The sequence below is a fragment of the Clinocottus analis genome, unplaced genomic scaffold (assembly GCF_023055335.1).
Source record: "Clinocottus analis isolate CAN_PGR_092001 unplaced genomic scaffold, fCliAna1.0.p SCAF_12, whole genome shotgun sequence".
Lineage (NCBI taxonomy): Eukaryota > Metazoa > Chordata > Actinopteri > Perciformes > Cottidae > Clinocottus > Clinocottus analis.
In genome coordinates this window covers 6866205-6880441 of record NW_027175843.1, presented here as the reverse complement: position 1 = coordinate 6880441, position 14237 = coordinate 6866205, and the positions used below count along the sequence as shown (strand labels likewise).

The window sequence follows — 14237 nt, the reverse complement described above, 5'->3', positions numbered from 1 at the left end:
CCACTAGGGCCGCAATCTTTTTAAAGAAAAGGGGAAAGTCTTCATTTGGGGCGTATATATTTAATATGGTTATCTTTATTCTGCCAATAGTTCCAATCACCAGTACATGACCGTCCTCCACATAAGTGTGTTTCCTGAATTAGAGCTACTGAACACTTAATTTGTTTTAGTAGGTCTAGAATTTTTTTTCTTTTAATTGGATTGTTAATTAATTTTATATTGTAACTGATGAAATTCAGATTAGCCATTGTCTCTACATATTGTTGTAACATGGTCTCTTTTCTGCCTGGTATGTATGTGTATATATATATATATATATATATATATATATATATATATATATATATATATATGTCAGGAAAAAAAACAAATAATAAAAAATAGAAATAATAAAAATAAACTAAACTTGATAACGTCTGTCAAGAGAAATATTAGAATGACACATGTAAATTCCTTGTAATGGAGACAGGTATATGTAAATGTTAGCTATGAGATACATTTCCCCTTCTCCAGTGTGATTCAAATAATACTTTAAACATATATATTTGAATATAAAATAAAGAAGAAAATAATAATGTGCCAGTATATGAAATTGCAAAACTCACTGGTCAGTCCTTACTGTGATTCACAGTACTGATAGGGATATATTTAGTCTGCTGCCTCAGTAGATGGGATAACTTTGTTCTGGACATACTCCATAGCTTTGCTGGGATCCAGAAACTCCTGGTTTTCGCTGTTGTGCGAAATACGGAGTCTGGCTGGGTACAGTAGACCGTCGCGGACTCCTTTCCGTCCTCGTAGGGTCTTTCGTATGTCCGTGAACGCTGCTCTGGCTTTGGCAACACCGGGCGTGTAATCTGGGAAAATAGCTATCCGGTGTCCGTTGTAGACCAGCAGCGCTCTGTCTCGGGCTCTCCTCAGGATCTCTGCGGCATCCCCGTCGTTGTGCACTTTGGCGATGATCACTCGCTTCTTCTCCCGGTTTCCTGGTGGCGAATGTGCGGTGCGATCGGTCGATCTTTATGTCCCTGTCCAGCTGCAGGACTTCTTTAATAACTTTGGCAACTGCTTTAGGGGAGCTGGAGTCCGGTTGTTCTTGAATGCCGGCTATACGGATATTACACCGTCTCATCCTCCCCTCCATATCCTCGCACCGGTCTGTTAAGGTGGTCACCTGTTTTTGAAGGCTTGTAATCGTAGTTTCTTGTGCGACCACTTCGTCGGACCATATTGACAAGCCTCCCTTTATGTCTTGTATGTCGGCTTTTATGTTGTCAACTTCTATTTGGCTAGCAGTCGCGTTTTTAGCAATTTCGGACCGCACCGCTTGTAGCTCGGACTTGAGAGCATTGAAATCTTCTGCTAGCACACTTTTTAGTTCCTCTCTTATAATTTTGGAGAGCTCTCCCTTTAGGGAGGACAAGATGTCCGCTTTCATTCTTTCAGTGGCCATACCTTGGTTTTCACTGCGGGTGGGAGAGGGTTGGTCCGGGTCACCTGGTGGGATCTGCTTCGTGGTTCTTGTAGGCCGCGATGAGCTCCCGCCGGATTTAAATTTGTATTTTTCAAGCTTCTCCGCCATTCAAAAATGATGTAGCTTGCATAAGAAACCTTTCAACTCTTTGCGTTGCCCTCGGTAATCTTTGAGGCTGGTATTCTTGAAATAGTAGCTGTTTTTATATGAAAAAGTTATCGGTTCTGCAGGAGCACTGAAATTAGCGTCTTACTCCATATCTTGCTCACTAGCGCCTCCCAGACACAGTGTTTAAACCCTGACTGCGCCCATTCCCCCTTGGTATTGGGGCAGAGAGGCGTGACCTACACTCTCTGTAAGAAAAAATGCACCTAGTGCAAGTATGACCAATATTACAATAGCTTGTAAGAAAGGTCTAAGTGAGTGTGAACCACTCATAAAATGACAAAGCAAAACATCCGTCTGGACTTTATTTCATAGAGCTTTGTATAAACTTGTGACATGTGTGTGTGATTTTATCACAATGTTAAGTGTTTTTCAGTTTCTTTGGCACATTTTCAAGCTACCTTTATTCTTGTAGTTGGTTAGTGTTCTCCTCGCAGGAGACCTTTGAGGTCAGATGACGGCAGTATTGTGTCTCTCTTTTCCTTAATATTGCTCCTCCAGCCGTCATGAAACTGCTCCTCGATGCTCTCCCTTTCTCCGGAGCTCACCTGGACCCCGAGGTCCGCTAGCCGCGTCGCTGCGTTAGCTAACGTTGTGAACGTCTTCTCTCCGGTACTAAGCTTAAGTTTCAGTTATGCCGGGCACAGGCATTTCTCTTGTATTTTCTTCCTTTTTAAGCTGCTTTTGATAACTTCGTGGACTTTCACCCGTCTCTTTTGTATATCTGGTGAGTAGTCTTGGTCGAAGAAGATACATGTGTCTTGGAAAAACATCTGTACCTGGCACTATGCTTGCCTTATGATCGTTTCTTTCACCGCTGCGTCAACAAATCTTACTATTATCGATCTTGGAGGAGCCATTTCATCTTTAAGTTTGGAGCCGAGTGAGTGAGGCCTCTTTCAATCTTAATGTCCATTTCTGATGGTAGTTTAAGTACCTTTTGTAGCAGCTGTTTCACGAATCCATCGGTATCTTTTCCTTCACTTCCTTCTTGAATTTTAAAGATTCTCGTGTTGTTCCGTCTCAGTTTGTTCTGGAGGTCGTCACATTTCGCCATAAGATCCATGTCGCGATGGAGCAGGTACCGTAAGCGCTCTGCGGTGTTGCCTTGCTGTATCTTGGGTCCTGCTCAGTCTTTTTTCTGTCTGTCCGATTCTTTCTTCGTGCTCCTTCACATTGTTTTTAATGTCAGTAATCGTGTGTTCTAGTCGTTCAAGAGACATCTTAGTGTTATTATGTTCATCTTGAGTTTCTTTACGAAGTTTCTTTAGTTCTTCCAGTACGTGCATTTCCGACTCAGCTCCTCTGATAGCCGAACCCAATCTAGTGTTAGTCTGGTTTTGAGGCTTCTGTTTGTCCTCCTTTTGCTTCGAGGTGTCTTGCCTGTGGTAATTCTTTTGTCTAGTACTCAAACTCATAATCTAGATGCACTCTCTTCTTTACCATTTAACGTATACTTTAAGTTGAGTTGTCACATTTCTTGTTGTGATGGAACAGGACACTCCGTCTTGTGGTTGGCAGGCACATACCTTGGCGGCTGTGGGAAAAAGAAAACTAAAAAAACAAACAGCGTGACCATAGGGTCATCCTAAACATGTCTGCATTAAGTGGAAAAAATATCATATCGTTATATTCATATCGTTATGAACACCAACAATGAACTGAAGTTTAAGTTTATACTTATCTTAACTTATATTTACCTCAATTTCTTCCTCTGGGCTGCATGACTCAAACTGCTGTCCCTATCCCGTCTGCATACATCGAACTGTAGGTAATGCTCAAAAGAGCTGCCTCTGTCATGTCTCTTCTTTACCCTACTTCATTCTTGAACATTGACAATATCTCTCTCACATTGACAACACATATGGTCATGGCTGAGTCACAGATAATGTTCAAGTCAGTAATGAGGCCACAGCTAAGCAATTCAAATCAGTTTATTTTATATAGCCCAAAATCACAAATTTGCTTCAGAGGGCTTACAATCTGTACACATACGACATACCTGTCCCGGGACCTCACATTTGATCAGGAAAAACTCTCCCAAGTTATCAGCATACAATCATTATAGATATAATAATCCTGACATCCAAATTTCCTCTGCATCTGGTGGCAATTCCTTTAACCTGCTCATGGGAAGACTCATCTGCAGTTCGTCCTCTTCAGTCTGTATGAAGACCACATTGCGTGAACACTTTTTGAGTGGCAAGCTGCATGTCCGAGCCGCAGACTCTTGAGTGCTCACGTGTCGTTGTTTGGTGTATGCCTGCATTCATGGCTGATAAGGTCATCACAGAGGAAGAACACAGTAAACTGGACTTTGATAACTGTAATAGGTTTGCAGTACACCCAATTGGAGGCAGGCATTTGGTTGAGATACGTAAATGTGATCATTCAGTATCTGCTGTTCAGTTGTTGCAGCTGTGATCAGTTGGCTAAAGCCTCTGGACTGAAAGAGCTCTTGCAGCCTTTTTTTTCTTTGACAGAGAAGGTTCTCATTAAAGTCCCCACAAACGATGACGGGCTGCTCATTCATGTCCAAAGAGTCCAAGAGGCTTTGCATGTTTGGTAGGAACTTTCCAAGACTGAAATCTGGCGGTCTGTACACTGCTGCGATCACTGCTCTGACTGGGGTCCCAACTTTGACGACTACAAACTCAAGTTCAGTCACATTGAGCATGTACCTCTGAGCCTCTGCATGAATATGACTCTTACAGTACACTGCAACGCCACCTCCAGCTTTCGTTGCCATCTCTGGATATTTGTTATAAGAAACATGTCTGCTCCGTGTAAACATGTTGTATCCTTCCAACTGGAACGTTGGAGCAACAGAACCTCCAGACAAATGGGTTTCCGTTATGCATAATACATCGACAAGTCTGAGTTCATGGTGATACTTCATGTCCTCAATGTGGCTCGGAAGTCTTTGTGTATTGTGGTGAATAATTGTCAAACTTTGGGTCGTTTGATCTGCTGATTGCACACGTTGCGATAGTGGTCGTAAACTATGGAAAGATGCTCTTCTTATATTTTGCTGTGATGTGAGAATCGGCATATAGTTTATTTTTGTCAAAGTCTCTGATGTACAGTCCTTGAAGAGAGGTTGTCTTGCTGAGAGCAACGTAGGACATTCCAGGCTCAAACACACGCTTTAAGCACACCAGTGCCGACTTCATTGTCATGCCTTGCACTTTGTGAGCTGTACATGCAAAGGCCAACTTCATTGGGAACTGCCTTCGAACTACTACTTTTTTCTTCATGCCTTCTTCACTACGCTCGATGTAGTCCATGTAGTCATGGACATGTCTGCTTGGTCACGGAATCTAGGGAGTTGGCGCAGAATCTTTGTCGCCTCCTCAAATATGCACTTGATGACATGGGATTTTCCACAGTCAGCTCCTCTGGAGACAAAGTAGAAGAATGGTGGCCCAACACACATTTGAGACACCACTCACGCACAGCATAGAAGATGGAGGCCTGTGTTTCGTTGAGGCTTCGGTACAACTTTTTTGCAAAGTCCAGGCTCAACCTTGGTGCCTCTATTGCAGATACAGCCCCACCAATCTGAAGATTGACTTGATTGTGCTTGGTAGCACAATCTTCATGTTGACGGTGTAGTAGTGCTGATACCGCTTGTATTGAAGCCGTCGTTTTAATTTGACTTGCAACAGCTGGGCCTCGCTTCTGAGTCTTGGGAGACTGTTCACTGTTGCTTCAACCGCTGATGGCACACACACAACACCACTGTGTGCTGCTCTTTGCTGTCTTTTGGGTAATGCCACTATTTTGGGAAACAGTAGGATTTTGGCAATCAGCTGTCTTTCAAGCACATTTAAATCCCCAATTCTGGGGGAATGGATGCCAACTCCAATTTATTCGCAACGGAAACCGATGACTTGCGTCCTCTGGTCAGGTGGTTGTCACAAGTATGGCAGATCCACTCCTGCTTTCTCTCTTGTGAAATGGTACAGACGGCAGAGCATTCCCCGTCTCTACAGACGTAGGGAGGTCCATGCCGATTTCTTTGAGAGAATGAAGCTATTGCAGCTGGCATCACATCATCAATCATAGACTGGACTTCAACTTCTGGCTGTGAGGTTGGCCGGTGGTGATTTACAATCTCTTTGTATTTCTTTTTTATTCGGAGTGCACGCTGCAACTTATGATAAATGCAAAACACAGCATTGGTAGTCAACTTTTCTCTCGTCTTCTGGGTAGAGCGCTATATGTGATGTAGCCTGAATGCTGGGTTACTGTGATACTGTTGGTTACAGCGCCGTATGGGACATAGCCGAATACTGGGTCACTACGATATCGGGTTTAAAGACCTTTTCTTTTTTTGCCTGTCGTTCCGGTCACATGCATACCTCTGGGATACGCATTTTTTTCTTCATGTTCTGAAAATCTTGAACCGTGTTGTACCTCTTTCTTGAAAATGTCTTTTGTCTGCTCCAAAAATCAGGATCTGTGTTGTATCTTCTGACCATGTAGAGGTTCTTTTCATTTGAACTTCAAGGTCAGAATGGTACCTCTTAACCTTTTTGACTTTGGATGTGCTTGTATTTGTTCTGTACATAGCTTTTTTTAGCCGTTGCTTAGTCATTTTGGAGACATTTTTTTCTGGTTTTCCTGTTTGATCCACATGTTTAGGCTGTCCTTTGCCTTCATTGTTCTTTGGGATGTGGGCTTCTTCTTGTTTTTGTACTCGTGGGATAGCTGAAGAACTCTTTAGGACCTAAACATTTCCAGTTTGGGATGTCTTTTCCCGGTCTTGAGCAGTTGCTCCTGCTTGAGGCACAACTGAAGAGATGTTTGAAACCTCCACCTTGCTGTCTGCGATTGGTGTAAAGATACTATTTTCAGGTGGTGGAAGAGCTGTAGCTGTCTGTGTGACAGTCACATCCTCTGACTGTCCAGAATGTTCACTGGAATTGTTGTCATATTGAAAAGAGACAGGCACAAACTCATAGCTGGAAAAGCCACCGCAGCTTTTAATTTTTTTTTAATGTTACTGCGGTGACTGAAAGTCAGCATAACTGCAGCTCCATCAGGGCAAGGCAAGCCTGCTGCACTTCGTAAGTGAGAACCAAACACTCAAACTGATCTATCACGGAACACTGCAATGCATTCCGGAGATACAATGATGATAGCATCGCTGACATCAATTAACAGCCACTTAAGTTGTTGGGCAAGAGTCAACCATCCAACAGGGCTGCCTTCTTGAGCCTTTATGCGTCCACACCTCATAGTGGACATACACACATTGTAGAGATTTGTGTCCGTTAGAACTTGCTTTGGCATTTCCTCCACCGTCAGGTTAGGGTTTACAAATGTCTCATCTAAATTAAGCTGGGTTTTGATCCCAACATAGAGTGAATTTCCCTTCGCAAGCACTTTGTCAAGGAAGGTTGTGTTGGACTGTAAACCATCATTGTGGTAAGCCAGAAATGTGAGCGCCATACAGCTGCCCTTAGCGTCGCCGCAACAACTGTAAATGTATAACACAATGTACTGTATCAGAAACAATAACAACATGTCGCCAGGCAGGGTTAGCAGTATATACAAAATATCTGTTTTCATAGTACTTAATGCTACTGATATCACTTAGAGAGATCTAAAAGGCGGTAAATATATAGAGCGTGTTTACGTGACATCAGCATCTCAATCGCGCCATCTTGAGGTCTACTTATTAAATGTCAGAAAAAGTTGACCTAGCATGTCCGCTGTCTGAGAATGCGAGAGCCCTGCAACCTCATGTACTTCTGCGTTACCAAAGAAAGATTTCAGCGGTTGGAATCGATCCATTTTTGATTCAAGATAAGCAGTTAGACAATCCTGCTTTTTTTGCACTGGTTTCACAGACACACACATATCATTGTGTGTGTGTGTGTGTGTGTGTGTATATATGTGTGTGTATATATATATGTGTATATATATATATATATATATATATATATATATATATATATATCATACATGTTGATGAACTTATATATATGTATATATACGTATATATATATATATATATATATATATATATATATATATATACGTATATATATATAATATAGCTCTAATATATATATATATATATATATATATATATATATATATATATATATACGTATATATACATATATACGTATATATATATATATATATATATATATATATATATATATATATATATATTAGAGCTGTGAAAAATAACGCGTTAACGCATTATGATTAAATTACATGATTAATTAGTTAATTCCTTTAATGCATTTCTCTCAACAACCAGTGCAGAGTGTTGGCTTCAGGGCACCTTTTATGGTTAAAAAGGTTTCATGACTTAAAAAGACCCAGGTAAAAAGGAGGCAACATAGTTTTAAAAATGTGTCTTTGAGTTTGGGGGAAAACCGGATTGCCCGGAGTAAAAACCCCACAAACAGCGGGAGAACATGCAATCAGAAATTGTGTAAAAATCTTAAAAGGGAGAAGGTATTGGTAAGAAAAAAAGTCAGGACATTTTAAGTTGAAATTTTGAAATTTTAATTTGATTTATTTTGGACCTGCATGTCTTTGAGTTTGGTGGAAAACCGGGGTGCCCGGAGTAAAAACCCTATAAACAGGGGACAACATGCAATCAGAAATTGTGTAAAAATTTAGGGGGAGAAGGTAATGTGGAGAAAAAAGTCAGGACATGGCGGCCGTCATTTTTGTTATATCATTCCAACGCATCCTCAAATTGTGTCACAATTTTATAGAGGGAGAAGTAATGGTGATTAAAAAAAAAGTCAGGACATCACGTTCATCAAGACACAGATCAGTGTAATGGCTTATACATGTGCCCTTAAGTACTTTTTAGTATGGGCGTCAGTGAAATAATTCTTAAATCATGGAATTAAAGTTGAAATTATAATTTGGTTTTATTTTGGACCTGCATGTCTTTGAGTTTGGGGGAAAACCGGAGTGCCCGGAGTAAAAACCCTACAAACAGTGGGAGAACATGCAATCAGAAATTGTGTAAAAATGTTAAAAGGGAGAAGGTATTGGAGACAAAAAAAAGTCAGGACATCACGTCCATCAAGACACAGATCAGTGTAATGGCTTATACATGTGCCCTTAAGTACTTTTTAGTATGGGCGTCAGTGAAATAATTCTTAAATCATGGAATTAAAGTTGAAATTATAATTTGGTTTTATTTTGGACCTGCATGTCTTTGAGTTTGGGGGAAAACCGGAGTGCCCGGAGTAAAAACCCTACAAACGGGACAACATGCAATCACAAATTGTGTAAAAATTTAGGGGGAGAAGGTAATTGGGAGAAAAAAGTCAGGACATGACGTCCGTCATTTTTGTTATATCATTCCAACGCATCCTTAAATTGTGTCACAATCTTAGAGGGAGAAGGTAATGGTGAGAAAAAAAGTCAGGACATGAAGTCCGTCATTTTTGTTTCACCATTCCAACGCAGCCTCAAATTGTGTCACAATCTTAGAGGGAGAAGGTAATGGTGAGAAAAAAGTCAGGACAGAATGTCCGTCGTTTTTGTTTCACCATTCCAACGCATCCTCAAATTGTGTCACAATCTTAGAGGGAGAAGGTAATGGTGAGAAAAAAGTCAGGACACAATGTCCGTCGTTTTTGTTTCACCATTCCAACGCATCCTCAAATTGTGTCACAATCTTAGAGGGAGAAGGTAATGGTGAGAAAAAAGTCAGGACACAATGTCCGTCGTTTTTGTTTCACCATTCCAACGCATCCTCAAATTGTGTCACAATCTTAGAGGGAGAAGGTAATGGTGAGAAAAAAAGTCAGGACATGAAGTCCGTCATTTTTGTTTCACCATTCCAACGCAGCCTCAAATTGTGTCACAATTTTAGAGGGAGATGGTAATGGTGAGAAAAAAGTCAGGACACAATGTCCGTCGTTTTTGTTTCACCATTCCAACGCATCCTCAAATTGTGTCACAATCTTAGAGGGAGAAGGTAATGGTGAGAAAAAAGTCAGGACACAATGTCCGTCGTTTTTGTTTCACCATTCCAACGCATCCTCAAATTGTGTCACAATCTTAGAGGGAGAAGGTAATGGTGAGAAAAAAGTCAGGACATAATGTCCGTCGTTTTTGTTTCACCATTCCAACGCATCCTCAAATTGTGTCACAATCTTAGAGGGAGAAGGTAATGATAATGTCTTTGAATTTAAAGGGAAAACCGGATTGGAAAAATTCTACAAACATTTGAGGAACATGCAAAGAGAAATTGTGTCACAATGTGGATTTCTGGCTGATTGGAGGAGGAAGGATTCTGGTGGTGGAGGGTGAGAGGACGTTTGTTAGGAAAGGTGATGGGCGAAGGGGGAGGGGAAGAGAAATACTATTAGTTCTCTCTCTTCTATTCATCCACCGTCTCACCTCTCTTCAGTCTCAACTTTCTTTCCTGTGCTTGTCTTTTCAGTTCCTTGATGTCGTTCTTCAACTTTTTGTCGTGCTCCTTCTTCTGTCTCGTTCGTAACTCCTTTTGTTTCTTTTCCTCCTCCTTCTTCTCTTTTTTAAGCTTCTGTTCTGCCTCCTTCTTTATCTTTGCCTTCTCTTTATCCGTTTTTAGGGAGAGCTCTTGGAGGTGCAGGTTGGTGTCCCGAAGGTCAGCATTTTCTTGTTTAAGGAGATTGAACTTCTCTTCCAGTTGACTGACTTCCTCATCCTTTGCAGAGAGCTGTTGTGTCATCTCTTCTTGCAGGTCGACAGTTTGTTGAGTGAGGAGCTTGATCTCTACCTCCATGTGTTGGACTTCGTCATCCTTTGCAGAGAGCTGTTGTGTCATCTCTTCTTGCAGGTCGACAGTTTGTTGAGTGAGGAGCTTGATCTCTACCTCCATTTGCTGGACTTCGTCATCCTTTGCAGAGAGCTGACCGGTCATCTCTTTTTGCAGGTCGACACTTTTTTGTGTGAGGAGCTTGATCTCTACCTCCATTTGTTGAACTTTGTCATCCTTTCCAGAAAGCTGACCGGTCATCTCTTCCTGCAGGACGACAGTTTGTTGTGTGAGGAGCTTGATCTCAACCTCCATTTGCTGGACCTTATCATCCTTTGCAGAGAGCTGACGTGTCATCTTTTCTTGCAGGTCGACAGCTTGTTGTGTGAGGAGCGTGATCTGTAGCTCCATTTGTTTGACGTTGTCATCCTTCGCAGAAAGCTGAGCTGTCATCGTTTTGAATAGGTCTACTTCATGTTTGAGAGCGTTGTAATCATCATCCAACTTCTTCTTCTGCGCCTTTTCTTCCTTTCTATGTGCTCTCTCTTTCCGAAGAGCTCCAATTATCTTTCCTTTTTCCTCCTCCCATTTGAGCTCATTGGTGTTAATCAGTTTCTTCATCGCGGTGTTATCCATGGCCAGCTCCACAATTTGTTTGATCAGGTACTGCTGTTGTGTGCTGGGTGTTGGCGGGTATTCTTGCTTCTGCACCTCTTCAGCAGGGCTGGCGTGATGTGTAATAGTGTTGATCAATTCCAGCTCTTTTTTCAAGGCCTTGCAGTTCGCCTCTGCTTCTCTTCTATAAGCTCTCTCGGATCTTAGAGCTTTGAGTATTTTCTCCTTCTCCTGCTGTTGTTGGAGTTCCTTGTTGGCCATCTGCTCTTCAAGGGCAGCAATTCTCTGGTCCTGCATTTTTAGAGTTGAATTGCTGATATTGTTGGTTGAGTACTGTATTGTTGGTTGAGTACGGTATTGTTGGTTGAGTACTGTATTGTTCGTTGAGTACAGTATTGTTCGTTGGGTACTGGTGCAAGTTGTGTCTTGATAGTAGAAGTTCGCTTAGTTTACATGAAATGTAAAAGTAGCATGAAGATTTTTTTTCCGGAGGATTCTTATATGGAGAAACATCATCAACATGCCTTTGAAATCTTTAAAGGCGTAACTCTGAGTCACATGACTCAGATCACAGAATATGGATTGGTTGCTTCATTGCATAAATTAGAATGTATTTTCTGTAACCAAGCAACCAATCAACATCCTGTTTACAAGCATAATAGTGTGATCTGAGTCATGTACAATATTATTATATTAATAATGGTCTTTAGTAATAAAAGGTCCCACAACTACATAGATTTGTGCAATTATGAATGGAGTAAAACAGACTATAACGTGTATCAATTTAATACTGTGATAAACTATAATTAAAAATATATATATTTATTCACATTAAACGACACAGTGATACACTTCAAAACTACAATGCCGTAAAGCAATGAAATGGTCGCATTGGGTGGGTCGTATTGCAAAATGGCCCCGCTTTGCTTGTTGTGTTTGAATATTGTCAGCTGTACAGCAGCTTACGTCTGGAAAAAAAAAAAGCTGATTTATTCATTTATTAAACATGTTTAGTCATCAAACCAGGAGTTTCTCCTCCTCTTCGATAAGAGGGTGTTTGATATTTACACTGGATGTTAACCATAACCGTGTTATTGTTACGACAACACTTCTATGGTACTGGAGGACATTAGAAACATCTGGGACGGGACTGATGCACATTAACAAACCCAAACAAACAAGTCAGTGATTCACAAATCAAACAGAAGCTATTATAGTTTTGTATGATCTTACTTACAATATTGACCCCCCTATGCACCACACAATAGTCTTGAATTTTCATATATTACTTTAATGCTACATTCTCTTATTTTACTGATATAAAGGCAAACATTTCTCGATGCAAAATGTAAGCTGCTTCGCTTTTCTTTACACTTAAATTAGTATTATAGATTAAAATCTGACAATTCAAACAGTATGACTTTGCTCATAGTAAGCATGAACTGGATTTTACATAAACTTTTAAAACATCTCTATTTTATATTTAAAATGCATACCAAAACATCTTTAAAAAAAACAACTAAAAATACCAATATGCCAGGTAGTGGGTCTCGAATAATCAGCTTCATCAGAAGTTGAACTTTATCACTTATTTAGTAGCGAGGCATAGTCTCCAGAATCAGAGTCTTCTGATTTTGACTATTTACTCGAATGAATGGCGAGCAGACTTTAGAGCAGGGGTTCTTAACCTTTTCGATCTCGGGGCCCAACGTTTCAAGTACAAAGTGGCTCAGCCCTATCAAATATTAACATTGTCTTCGTTTAACTGATCTCATTCTTGGTTGGATTTGTATTCAATAACTAAGTAAAATCCACCCACGGTTCAAAAGAGGTGCTGAGAGACGGAGTCAAAGATTTTCATGTGAGGAGAGTTTTCCAAAATGACAGATAAAAGTGAAACATGTCCATTCTCTTTTCCTGGGCCCTCTTGGTCCACAATACAAGTTTCTTCTTAAAAGTGTGAACTTTGTCTGCAACAACAAATACATTTATATTCCTCCCATGAAGGGAGATGTTCAGCTGGTTCAGCAGTGAGAAGATGTCACAGAGGTAGGCAAGTTGAGCGATGAACGTCATATCGGCAGAGTGATGTGCCTGAGGAGATTTTTTCCTCACTGAGAAAAGAGAAAACCTCATTCCTCAGTTCATACATTGCTGCAAGGCTTTCACGATGGAGAAAGCAGTGAGTCCATGTTGCTTCTGGTGCATGATCCATTAACGGCGTCCAATGACGCCGTTATGCCTGCCATTCATTGACGCTGCACCATCACTGCACACCCCAACACAGTTCTGACAGTCCAGGGCGGGATGGTCAGCAGCTTCTTTACAGCGGCAGCCCGCTTTAAAACAGACCACAGATTTTCAATGATACTCAGGTCTGGGGACTGAGATGGCCATTCCAGAACGTTGTACTTGTTCCTCTGCAAGAATGCTTTGGTAGAATTTGAGCAGTGCGTAGGGTGCAGTACCTGCACTGGCTCCACAGCCACACAGCATGATGGAACCACCACCAAATGTTACTGTGGGTAGCAAGTGTTTTTCTTGGAACGCTGTGTTCTTGTTGTTTTATTGATTTGAATACCTTTAGCACTAATTATTGAAACACAAAATGTGTTCGGTAAGCTCCATTAACCCTTGACCTACATACACAGGTGAAGCCCATCATGAGAAAGGCTATTTAAGGTGGCCAGTTGCAAGTTGTTCTCCTCTTTGCATCTTCTCTGAAGACTGGCAACATGGGAGCCTCAAAACAACTGTCAAATGACCTGAAAACAAAGATTGTTCAACATCATGGTTTAGGGGAAGGATACAAAAAGCTAGCTGTCAGTTTCCACTGTGAAGAACATAGTAAGGAAATGGAAAACCACAGGCACAGTTCTAGTTAAGGCCCGTAGTGGCAGGCCCAGAAAAATCTCAGATAAGCAGAGGCGAAGGATGGTGAGTACAGTCAAACTCAACCCACAGACCAGCTCCAAAGACCTACAACATGATCTTGCTGCAGATGGTGTCACTGTGCAGCGTTAAACTATTCAGCGCACTTTGCACAAGGAAATGCTGTATGGGAGAGTTATGCGGCAGAAGCCTTTTCTGTGCCCATGCCACAAAAAGAGTCGCTTAAGGTATGCTAAAGCACATTTGAAAAAGCCAGGTTAATTTTGGAATAAGGTGCTGTGGACTGATGAAACTAAGATTGAGTTATTTGGACATAACAAGGGGCGTTATGCATGGCGGAAGAAGACAACACTTGCT

At 41.1% G+C, this 14237-nt stretch overlaps 1 protein-coding gene across 1 annotated transcript; it reads right to left on the bottom strand.

Annotated features, from left to right (window-relative positions):
• Nucleotides 1–8794: 8794 nt before the first annotated feature.
• LOC137783018 (interaptin-like) lies at nucleotides 8795–11442 on the bottom strand. Its single transcript, XM_068572765.1, has one exon. It carries the CDS (start codon nucleotides 11283–11285, stop codon nucleotides 10014–10016), a length of 1272 nt encoding a protein of 423 aa, XP_068428866.1. The 5' UTR covers nucleotides 11286–11442; the 3' UTR covers nucleotides 8795–10013.
• Nucleotides 11443–14237: the final 2795 nt, after the last annotated feature.

Coding starts and splice junctions, on each gene's coding strand:
- LOC137783018 (XM_068572765.1), bottom strand. CDS start 11,285: ATGCAGGACCAGAGAATTGCTGCCCTTGAAGAGCAGATGGCCAACAAG.